General features: G+C 36.8%; 1 protein-coding gene across 7 annotated transcripts in view; it reads right to left on the reverse strand.

Annotated features, from left to right (window-relative positions):
- The window catches only part of Rbm46 (RNA binding motif protein 46), a 39,992-nt gene that overhangs the window by 20,835 nt on the left and 6,536 nt on the right, over window positions 1–12,621 (reverse strand). For 5 of the 7 annotated variants that reach the window (XM_030252743.1, XM_006501850.3, NM_001277170.1 and 2 more), the window contains exons 2-4: window positions 9,131–9,292; window positions 7,850–8,317; window positions 6,550–7,332 (exon numbers count right to left, since the gene is read on the reverse strand). In XM_030252743.1, coding sequence (XP_030108603.1) covers window positions 6,550–7,332; window positions 7,850–8,317; window positions 9,131–9,281 — 1,402 coding nt within the window. In that variant the 5' untranslated portion in view covers window positions 9,282–9,292. Of the gene's footprint in view, window positions 1–6,549; window positions 7,333–7,849; window positions 8,318–9,130; window positions 9,293–9,408; window positions 9,507–12,291; window positions 12,351–12,621 lie in introns of all 7 variants that reach the window. The other 2 variants (XM_011240188.2, XM_006501851.2) reach the window with 2 other exon arrangements.

A 12,621-nucleotide genomic window follows, 5' to 3' on the forward strand; every position in this document is an offset into this window, starting at 1 on the left:
CCTTACTGTGACATCTGTCTCTAGTCACTAGTCCACTGACATTATATTGCCTCAGCATAAACTGTTGTTGCATATTAAATAATAACTAAGCAGAAATGACAGGCTGAAGAAAGCTATTTCTCATGTCTCATACTAGTATGTGAGGCACAAAATCAAAAAGAAAACAAAGAAGCTTAAAATAAAAATAACAGTAAACACACACACACACACACACACACACACACACACAAAAAAACAACTCATTTTAAATCATGTATTTTGGCGACACCATGTGGCAGAACTATTAATTGCTGTTGACATCCACCATGCGTTGTAATCTACTTGAATATTTAATATGATGGAAAATTTTAAACTATTATATAAGTTAAATGGCAAAATTAGAAAATCAATGATCAATACAAAGATAGCTATTGTTGAAAATAAGTATATTATAGCAAGAATTTTAGGAATATGTTAGACAGATGTTGGAGGCACAGGCCTTGTGAACACCAATAATAAGCACTAGGGGAAAACAGGAATGTCGCCTGCTATTTGCCCAGAAGGCAGCGAGTGGGCATGGTTTACACAGCTGGGTGACATTTGTACTGTCTGTGTGGTCAGCAACCTCACCCAGAAGAACCTATCTTTTTGGAAGGTGTTGCATGTAAAAGATGTCACACACATTTCACAAAGAGTTTCAATTATGTGCATATTAGACATATTATTGCAGTGACCTTGAAAGTCAGAATAAAGTCTTAAACTTTACTGTGCATATAGGATTGAATTCATTATCAGCAGGGAATTTTTCACCTAAAATTAAATACTCTGGGTCAGACTCCAGAAGTTTTAGCCAATCCAGGCTACTCAGTCATTCTGAACAATTCTAAACGGTCATTCTGATGGCCATGGTGGCTGCAGACACACACAGACAAACACACAGACACGCACACACTGTACAAAGATACTAAGAAATTATACTATAAAATATTAAGCTAATTTAATTTATAAGCAAAATAACAGAAAAACACTTTAAGCAGTTAATAAATATAACTATACAACGAATATAGCCTTGATATACTTTAACACTAGCTTTCTAATATTGTTACAAAATGTTTCTGAACTTCTACATCATTGTTTTATAATCTTGGTCTAACTATAATTTACAGGAAGCTGGGCAGTGGTGGTACACACTTTTCATCTAAGCACTTGGGATGCAGAGGTAGGTAGATCTTTGTGAGTTCAACACTAGTCTGGTCTACAGACAGCCAGGGCTACAGAGAAGGCCTTTCTCAGATAGATATGATGCATGCATGGACTTAGGGATGGATGGTCAAACAGACAGACGGACAGGTGGGTGGACAGGTAGGTAGCCAGGCAGGTTGGTGGAAACTTCCGAGAAGTAAGTGACCGAAAGGCTGCCCCTTCACACATGAGTTGGATGACTCACTCACTTTCACACTGTTGTACGTCTATGAAAAAATATATGAATCACAGCATACAGGAGGCAGAGGCAGGAGATTTCTGTAACTCTGAAGCAAGCCTGGACAACACAGTATGTTCCAGGTCGGCCAGAGTTACACAGTCACACATAAGCTTTGACTTGGGTTAGCTCTTAGGGAAACAGAGCTCCTGGTTTCAAATGTTCAGAACGCAAACATGTGTGTTGACAGATACACGTATACTGAGGTGCTAGCTTGCTGCACAGATACTTGAACATGCCCTTTAATAACCAACTATAAATTTGTGAGATAAAAAGAATCCTTAGGAGCCCATGTATGGTAGGACGCTCCTTTAATCCCAGGACTCAGGAGAGAGAGGCAGAAGTATCTCTTGTGAGTTTAAGACCAGCTTGGTCTATATATCAAGTTTTAGGCTAACAAGAGCTACAGAATCTCAAAAAATCCCAAGAGCCCACCAAATAACCCTGACATTTTGAAGTCCAAATGCCAAACCATTCCTCCAACATCTCTATTCAGTGCTGATACTGAATGAAACTGCAGGAGTCTTGTGCTTTGGTTCTAGTCCTCCAGTAAGCTGCTTCTTCATATTAACTGCAGAGTATTTGTGGCCCACTAATTAAAATAGGTGCTAGCAAGGTAAAAATGATACTGATTAAGGTCCCTCAAAAAACTAGACCCTCTTTAAGGGCCAAAGACACATAGTTGAGTTAATGGAATTTTGGTCTTATCATTTGGTCATGTGACAGTGAATTGTGGATTGTGTAAAATGTTAGAACTGATGGCTGCTTCTCATTTAACAAGGTGAATTTTAAAGCAAATTCATCTATTTTATTCTTTTAAGTGTCAACTTGAGATAGTATGAAAGATCTCTACTTAAATCTAGAAGGAATATATTCTGAAAGAATTTTCCTTTGTTTACAATTATAGCTTTCATTATATTATAACCATCATTTTAAATTTAGCTTAAATATCTATTAGAATTACTTCTAATAAAAACTAAAGTCTTCTATTTCAAAACAAATTTATTGACAAATTATCTAAATCTAAAACCCTGTGTATGTCTTATACTTTGCCCATCAATCTGGAAATAATAGCTCATGAAAAAAAAAGCTCCAATTATCTTTCAGGTCCAAACTCGCAATAGTAATACTTTTTCCTCAGCATCTAACTAAAGTTGTGTGACATAGAGAAGTCAACACCTAATGTACCTAATGTGAAGACAAAAAATATAATATTTACAAAATTCCATTCAACAATTAGAAAAAATAGTAAACCCTGTGTCTCTTTTCAAATCAGATACAAGACATATCAACTGCAGATTAAATAGAGAAAAGCAGTGATATTAAAACCATGAACATTGACACATAAGTTTCTACAAATTGGAATTATCTAAAAAAATTAGTTGCTCAGAGAAAAAGCAAGTATATACTGTAAACTGTTTGAAAAAGAAAAATGAAGGAGAGTTCAAGAAACTGATATCACGTCTCTGAATTTCCTCAATTCTTCTTAAAATCTGCCAGAGATCCCCAAAGCAAACCTTCCCAAAGCTACCTCAAGAATCTTTCCGGCAGAGAATCTCAATCTGTTTTTAAAAACACCAAGTGGTCACACAAGAAAACAAATCTGCCGCTGGTATCAGAGAGCAGCAAACCTTGAAACAAGGAGAGGCGCGCTGGCCTGGAGTGAGCTGTTGGTACACAGCTTGATAAGGTTATTCCTAGCAACATGTATGACACCTCTCTCTCTCCTGCCTCTCGTTTTCTAGCAAAAAAAAATAAATAAATAAAATTTAAGTGTGAACAGAGTCACATTTAAAAGGAACTGATAGTCAATTATCTCACAGGTCTCCACTGACCAAACATTAAGTATAAACCTACCCACATGCTTGCATTTGACCCATTAAGTTTGCTGACTTCAGGGGACTGAACTAGAAAGAAATAAATTTCAAGGCTAGTATGAGCCAATACAGCAAGTTCCTATCTCAGAAACCTACATACATAAATAGGTACGTTTAGAAAATATATCCTTCTTATTTTACATGAAATGGAATTTAAGTATTTTTAAATTTTAAAACCAAGCATTGTATCTTTAATAATAAGTGAATGACTGCTAATCTCACTGGATGACTGGGGAGAGGAAAGTTCTTCTGATATGAACATAGCAGCAGCTCTAACGCTGAAGTGAGAATAAAAGGTTCTATCAGCGATTAACCCTCCTTCCGGCCCAATTTGGCCTCTTTCTACCAAAGCTATCTTACTTTCATCAGAAGAGAGACGGCTTTAGTTAGAACAAAAACTCCATCTTTAACTACTATGGTTCTTCCAATCAAGTCACTTGAAGTGAATAGCAAGGCTTCTAATACTTACTCAGATGTCAACTATCCCTAAAGACCTGCACTGATTTTGTTTTTGTTTCAAAACAAATGGTCATTTAAACACATAGCATCTTTTATTCCTACTCAAGCTTTCAAATGAAAAATGGGGACAGCAAGTCCAAGATTATATGGAAATTTTATGTATATTAACAGCACGTTCTTGAAGAGATGGAAAAATAAACAGTTAAAAGATTGTTTATATCACATTCAAGATAGCCAAGGCTCACCTGGCCACTGGGTTTAGCTTGGTGGTAAGTAGATAGCTTAGCAATATCATTTTAAAAACCCACCAAGACAAAACTGGATAATGATGACTGAAAAAAAAACAAAACACCAAATTGATAAGGTTAAAGGAATATCAAAACAAATTTCAAGAAAATTAATATAACCAAAGAAAATATCTTTAAATAACTCATTCTATCTAAAAAATTAAATTTCTGAAGTGCTTTTTAAAAATAAAGCCAAAAATGCATTAATATATTAAAAACACTACCTGAGTCACTCTTAAGAATCAGTAATAACCTCTCAAACCTCAAGAAAGCAGTCTAGTGCTTGGTAGACTGAGAAGAGTATGAGGCACACTGCACCCACTATCACCTTCTAGAACACATCAGTGCCACCAACCAGCTTCAACTGTGGCATAAAACCCTTCACTTTTTACCTAAGGGAAAGCTGTGCTACACAGGAAGGCCCAGCCCTGTAAGAATGGCCATTAAGGATCCAACAGTAGTAAAGGAAGGAACAAGCAAGAACACTGGTACCTAACTTCCACAAGGTACACAACTCTCCTGTCTACACACATTTCTTGACCCTGCTTTCACATGTGCTTTCTGACCAAGGCCTCCGAGATTCCTGATCTACATTTTCCACTTCCATTCTCTCCTGTCCCTTGCTTGCCTGAACAGCCTTGTCAGCAGCCTCCTTTGAGACTCTAGTCACGAACAGTAAGTACTGCTGTACTGAGTTCCCTACTTACCCCCCTCAGACTCGGTTACTGTGCCCTAATAAGCTCTAGGGTTTACAATATATTTTTTGAAAGCCTGAAAATTTAACACAGAGCCATTCATCTGCGAAATCTATATCTCAACCCAATTTTTAAAATAGATACTAATCATATTCTATTAAATCTTCTCCCTGAACAGAAACAAAAAAATACATAAAATACTAAAAGTTCTGATACAACACTAATAAAATCCAAAATAAGTGATTTAAACAATCTACATGCACACTTTAGCAGGTGTCTAATGTGTGGCCTGTGGAATGCATATACACCAGGGTCACTATGAATATAGCCAAACATAAAACTGTGAATGGACTCAACGTTGAACTGTTTTGAAAATGTTTAACCTCAATTGTGCAGCTCTCAAATGTGAATGTCATTTATGACAATACTGTGTCAAATGTGACAGGTTAGACATCTGCCAGAGCACTGGCTAATTCTATGTCAACTTGACAGAAGCTAGACTCATTAGGGAAAACGGTCTCTCAGCTGAGAAACTGCCCCACCACACTGGGCTGTGAGCAAGATTATGGTACATTTTCTTAATCTATGATTGCCGTGAGAGGGCTCGCCTAACTGTGGATGGTGCCACCCCTAGGCTGGCAACCCGAGGTGCTATAAGAAAGCTGACTGAACAGGCCATGTGGACAGAGCCAATAAACACCATTCCTTCAAGTCCTCTGGCCTTCAGGTTCCTTCTTGAGTTCCTCTACTGACTTCCTTTGATGACAGACTGCATTGTGGAAGTGGAAGTGTAAACCCTTTCCTCTTCAGGTTGCTTTTGGTCATGATATTTGATCAGAGCAATAGAAACCATAATTAAGACACACAGCTAATTTTATCACTAAACAAAACAAATTAGGAATACTCTACCTTTTCTCAGACCAATAATAGTGAAATATAGCCCTAGGACTAAATTTAAAAATCTCTCCAGAGGGGAGTTAAAGGTGATTAAAGAGCTTCTGACCCCATGACTCCACTGGAAATCTTATCCTTATGTGGCAACTGGATGGGTAAACCCTTGTCCATCTAAAAATATGCTATAAACATAACAATAATTAGGACAACACTAAAGGGTTATAATGCCTTTTTCCTTAGAGTATCAAGCAAGCATATTTTATATATCCTAATTCTCAAGTCATCCCACCAACATGTACGAAAATGCAGTTGTTTAAAAACATGAAATTTGAAGAAAATTGTCATCAATATCTCTTAATGATGCTTTTTGCCTTTCATGAGTCATAACTACAAATTTCCAGATTGGTGAGCATAAAGGTATGTCTACACATGACCCACATGAAACATCTGTGATTTTTATGAATCTCTAACCTTTCCCACCAAAAATTCATTGTGTAGACTTCACCAAAGAATAAGAATTAAAAAGTGTCCTTAATTAAAATTTGTAAAATAACAAATTCTGTAACATATATCAGAATTTTATTAAATGAGGATTAGCCATTAAGAAATAATAAAATAATGAAACAGAGTCTAAACTTTATAACCAAACTAAACTTTCCTCTAAGTTAGTAGTACTTAAAAAGCAATCTGTAGAAAAATTATACAGAAGCCAAGTCACAGAAACATTAGAGTTTTGAACTTGTGGTCCTCCTGCTCTGGTCTCAGAGAACTGAGATAAAATTTGAAGACTCACCACTAATGTTCAGAGTTCAAATCAAGGACTGTATATCTACCACAGTATTCTCTAATGTCAACACGTCAAGTACTTCTAAACTTACCCAAATGAAGCAGTGTAAACTGAGCTGCCAGCTCCTTTGCATCCTCCAGCGTTGTGCAGAGTTTATCTGGCATGAAGTAACTCTGAGATCCATTTGCGATTGCAGGGATAACTATCTTGTACACCAAGAGTACTTTCCCATCCTGACTGGTTGTTGAATATAAATAATATTCTGGTGGTGCCCAATTATTTTTGTTGCAGTAATAATCCAAATGCATCACTGCAGAATTAAAATGATTGGATTTTAAAGAATACATACTAATTGGGGTCAGCTTTGTTCCAGGAAAAAAAGGGTAAGTACATCTTTCAATCTCAGGGGGGCTTGGACTATGCTGACCATTGAGACGAGTGGGGAGAGTTGGTGGCTTGCCTAGACTTTTGGAGTGACTCTCTTCCTTGTTAGCATATACAAGTAGGTTTTCAGAATTGGGGCTGATCTGGCCATTAAGATGCTGTCGCCAAGTATTTTCCTTATTTACTGGCTTTGCCAGGGTTACCTCAATACTGGCTCCATCAATGCACTTTCCATTCATCACAGACATGGCAGCCACTGCATCTTCTCGGTGGAAAAAGTGAACAAAGGCATAATCTCTCAGTTTCTTCACTCGCTCCACTGCGCCAGGCTTGAATTTACTGAACTCTGCTTTAATTGTCTCCTCTGTAGTTGAGATCATTAGATTTCTTACATACAGAACTTTAACTCTTTGCATGGTTTCCTCATCAACTTCTTTCTCTGGATCAGCCCAATCTACCTGAATGGTGTGGCCCCAGAGTTGAAATGTTCCTGAAAAAAATGCATGAATTAATTTGAAGGTAACTAGAGCAAAGAATGCCACGTCTAAAGAGTGACATATAATAGTTTGTCCAAGTAAACAGGAACTCAAAAACATTTCAATAATCTGAATAACCATCTGTGCCTATTCACACCAAAGTTTTTATGAAAGCAAACCTAATGACAGAACTTATGATGGACGTTAAGAGTTGGTAAAAGAAGACTTTAAATATTTAATAATTAAATAGTGCTCTCTGGATTTTTATTAAACATAATTAACCAAGTTATGTACACATTAAAGTGTCAGTTAAAGTGTAGACATGTTCAGGAATTAGCAAATGTAACTCATTTTGCAGGAACAATTTCTTGTACCTCAGTCACTTAATTTACTTCCTCAATAAAACAATTCTTTATTCCTCTTCATGTGGCATTATATAGCTTGCTAATAATGTTCTAAATTTTACTGATGCTTTTTTCCAATTTATAATGGGATTAATATGTAAAGTAACCTTTGAAAGGTCTATCTTACCTGGAATCAGCTTTCTCCTGGCCATAGCAGCAGCTCTGTGGGACTCATACTCAACAAAGGCAAACCCACGGTTCTTGGTTTTGTCAGTTGCACTTGGATAAACAATCACATCCACAACACCTTCGGTAACTTTCTTCATTTCATCCAAAATTTCTTCCTTTTTCTTTTCTTTGGGAATTGCTCCAATAAATAATCTGCAATTATCCAAGCTTACACACACACCAATAAACTTCCCTGGTCGAATTTCATAATTGTTAAGAATCCGGATGGCTAATTGGGCTTCTTCTTTAGTAGTATACATCACAAAAGCATAACCTCTATTTTCACCACTAAATTCCATCATCAGTCTAAATTCATATATCTTCCCAGCTCTTTCAAATACAGGAACCAGTTCATCTTCATACATATCACGAGGTATTTTTCCAACAAAAACTTCACAACCTCTAGGGGGAGGTGGACCTTCCCAACCTGAAAAATAAAGATAAACACAACTAAAAATAAATTCTACAAAGCTATATTCATAACTGAATCACTTGCTCACTCAACAAATTGTTTACAAACAGTAATATATGTATTGAAGTACAAAAATAAATGAAGTTCCTTCCCTTCTGAAACTTACTGTAACAAAACTTTACAAGACAATATAAATGATAAAATTCTGTGAGAAAAATAAAGCTATACAAGAGGTGATGCTATTAATAAAATAGGTAAATCTCTGAACACAAAGTTTATGCAATGACCTAAGTGAAACAAAAAGTTAAGTACAATGATTATCAGGGAGAGGAGAAATTAAGAGAAAAACGACAATACAGATGTCTGCCTGCTTAAAGTGTACTGCATGGAGGAGAGCAGTGGCAAGGGACGCAGCAGCTGAGGACACTAAAGGCAGAGTTCTGTGGAATCACTGTGAGAGGCTGAGCAAAGGGAGTGCAGTCTCAGAATGGGGAGGCACTAGGCCTACTGGAATCTGGCTAGAGAAGTGCTATGCCTCTACTTACTGCTCCTTCAAATTCCTCCCCACATGACTTGTCTGTAATGTCTTGAGCACACTTTTCCCCAATGCCTTGAGCATACTTTCCCCAATGCTCTGAATCATGATTTAGTTGTCAATCCAAACCAAGTTATTTCTCAACCACTTCTTAAACAAGAGCAACATTTTAAATAAAATGTTTCAAAATCATAAATTACGGCTGAAACTGGTTGGGGTGCTTGTGGGGATTACACCTCATCTAAATGACTACATTAAAAACTTAATTTAAATGTGTATAAGCAAAACCCCACCTGGAGGAGGACCACCAAATTTCCTTTGCCCATTTTCTTGGACCATGTTGTAGCCAGTCTTTTCCATGAGAGCCAGCAATGCGGCTTCATTCTGAGTGCCAGTGCGCACTTTACTGCATCCATTTGTACCATCAGTGTTTTCTTCATTCATGGTTGCAATTCCTAAAACAAAGTCAAATAACTGTAAGCTCATAGCACAGCTCTCGGAGTCTGGGGAGCATTTCTTTGGCTTGCATGAAGCCAGAGTTGTGGCTGACAGGTATGGTGACTAATCATACCTTTAAGGTCTGCCAAAGCAGTTTCCAGCTCCACTACCACAGAAACTGGACAATTGTTTTTCAAGCTACTCTTCTATTAAGCAGTGCCTTTAGATAATCTAAGTAGGAGAAAGGGAGGAAAAGGAGAACAGAATAAAGAAAGAATGAGAAATCAGAAGTGAGAGTCAGGTAAAAAGAAACCCACTAAAAATACAAAATACACTTTCATCAATGAATCCAATGTCACCACCAATCTACACAGCCAGGGTTTTAAATACTTCTGTCATATGGGCCAACTGTATGTGAGTACAAATAACACACTTGTCAGATACACATGACCTTCATGTTCTCAGCAATCTTCAAGAGTTTCAACAATTTACAGAACAAAGCCTTCATATCTGCTCATCTGTACCTACTAGAAATTAATAGAAACACATAATTACCAGGCATCTGAGAAGCAGCAGCAGCTAATGTGACCACATCCAGTTTTCATCAGCTTAAGAGACTTTTATTAGCTGGATGACTAGGAGCACTCTTCAGCATCCTATATGGAATGTATATATTTATGTGTATGATTTCATGTGCAGTGCTGAGTATGCTCACACATATGTATGCATATGGAAGCCAATAATCAACCTGGGGTGTAACTCCTCTGGTGCTGGAATTACAAGTACATGCTACCATGTCCAGTTTTTTGTTTTTGTTTTTTCTTTAAACTTGGATCAAACTTAGGTTCTTATACCTACATGACAAGTACTTTTTCAACTGACTTAACTCCCTACTCTATTTTAATTTCTAAAATTACCATATTTGTATTTCCTAATGATCAACACTGTAGTCATCTCTCACATAGCATTATTATGAATAATTACAAAAATTTTAAATTCATATTATGGAGAGTACACTGAAAAATGTCTTGGCGGCAAATATAATCCTCCTAATTATAAAATGGTATACCACTGTGGTATAGCATTGTTAGAATTCCATTTAGTCCTTGGCCATACCACCTGACCATGTCCAATCTTGTGTAATCTTAGAAGCTAAGCAGAGTTGTGCCTAGTTAGTATTTTTAGATGGAAGAAATAAAAATTTTAAGCCAGTACACCTCAAATTTAGCCTTTCTTCCTATATAACTTTGACAACTTCATTTCTTCACACATTATTCATTTAAACTTGCCAACACAAGTTCTCGCAAGACTTCTTTTTTTTCAAGGTGGACTAACACTGTATGTAAAAGGGCTACTAAAAATATTCATAATGATCAAATAAATGCCATGATACATATTAGAATGGCTGTAGATTTATCTTTTAGGTGCTCACAGTGTTGACATAGGTTGCACTGTTTTACAAAAACAACTTTTATTTCTCAAAGTGCTGCAGATGTGAAACAACAAATACAAACTCCGACTGACTACATGCCCTGGAGCACAGGTTCACAGTGGGTTCTGGAGAGGATGGGACTGGAAAGGATGATGCCAGTTTACTCTAGGGCAGCAGATCACATCATATATATTGCATACCCGATATTTATAATTCATCAACAGTAGCAAAATTACAGTTATAAAGTAGCAAAACAATTTTACGGTTGGGATCACTACACTGTGAGGATTTGTATTTAAAAGTTGCAGCACTAGAAAGGTTGAAAACCACTGGTCTAGAACAGAGCACTCATCTAGAGCTTCAGAAGCAAGCATGGATCTATAGCAAGATGGCTTGGGCTCATAACCTTTCTTTTCACTCACTAGCTATATAATAAATTATTATAGTATACCTCAGTTTCTTCACCTGCAATATGCTGGTAACCCTTTATTATTCACAGAAATATTTTATGAAAAATAAAAGGTAATGCTTGACAAATAAATCAGCTGATGACTAAGTAAAAGGATTAGGAATCTTTTTTATCTTAAAACAATTATTCAGAAATTCTAATTTTTTGCATATATTGAAATAGTTCTTGTTTTGTTTTTCGAGACAGGGTTTCTATGTGTAGCCCTGGCTGTCCTGGAACTCACTTTGTAGACCAGGCTAGCCTCGAACTCAGAAATCCACCTGCCTCTGCCTCTTGAAATAGTTCTTATCAACACATATATGCAAATAACTATAGAAACTAGTTATTCAGTTTATCTGTACAATAGCTGACTTCAAAACACAACTGCAATGCTAGTTATAAACAGGTAAAGAACAATACAATGTTTAATTTTGTATGTTTATTATAAATACAAAGGCATTAATAACTATCCTCTCTAATCCCTACAACTAATAACAGCTATATGTCTTTGTAATAGAAGAAAGAAAAGAAGAAAGAAAGAAAGAAAGAAAGAAAGAAAGAAAGAAAGAAAGAAAGAAAGGAAGGAAGGAAGGAAGGAAGGAAGGAAGGAAGAAAGAAAGAAAGAAAGAAAGAAAGAAAGAAAGAAAGAAAGAAAGGGAGAGAGAGAAAGAAAGAGGGGGCGAAGGGAGGGAGGGAGGGAGGAAGGAAGGAAGGTAGGTAGGAAGGGAGGGAGAGAAGGAAGAAAAGAAAGGAAGGAAGAAGGGAGAAAAGAAAGAAACAAAGAAAGAAACCCAGAACAACTCTACTGTCCAAGATCCAAGAGCCAGAAAGTGATATATACAGAATTCAAAACCAGATCACCTTGATCTCAAATTCTCACCCTTGCCAAGAAAATTATTCTGACATACAATTTCTTGTATACTGAGTAAAAGTAGTTACTGAGTACCAACTGTGTCCCTTATTTCTGGGATATAACAGTAAATTATCACCAAAACCTCTTGAAGCTTATATTCTAGTTCAGAAACCAATCTATTCATAAGTCATATAATGTATAAGAAGGACAATGTTACCAGGGGTTTAGGATAAGGATATGTGGCAGTTGGAGGGTGAGAGAAGACAGGTATGACGGTCAATACCTGCGAGTGGTGATCCCTTTGGGGACTGAATGACCTTTCACAGGAGTTGCCTAAGACCACTGGAAAATACAGGTTTATATTACAATTCATAACAGTATGAAATTGCAGTTATGAAGTAGCAACAAAAACAATGTTGTAGTTGGGGGTCACCTCAGCATAAGAGACTATAGTAAGGGTCAAACCATTAGGAAGGTGAGAACCGCTGCTCTAGAACCACCACTGAGACCAATCTCTGCATCCATTGTGAAGATTTCTCTGCGTTAATCTCTGAGGGGTTTTCTTAATTATGTTAACTGGCTGATTATGAAGTGGGAGGTTCTGCCTTGTACG

The sequence above is a fragment of the Mus musculus genome, chromosome 3 (assembly GCF_000001635.26).
Source record: "Mus musculus strain C57BL/6J chromosome 3, GRCm38.p6 C57BL/6J".
In the NCBI taxonomy this organism is placed as follows: Eukaryota; Metazoa; Chordata; class Mammalia; order Rodentia; family Muridae; genus Mus; species Mus musculus.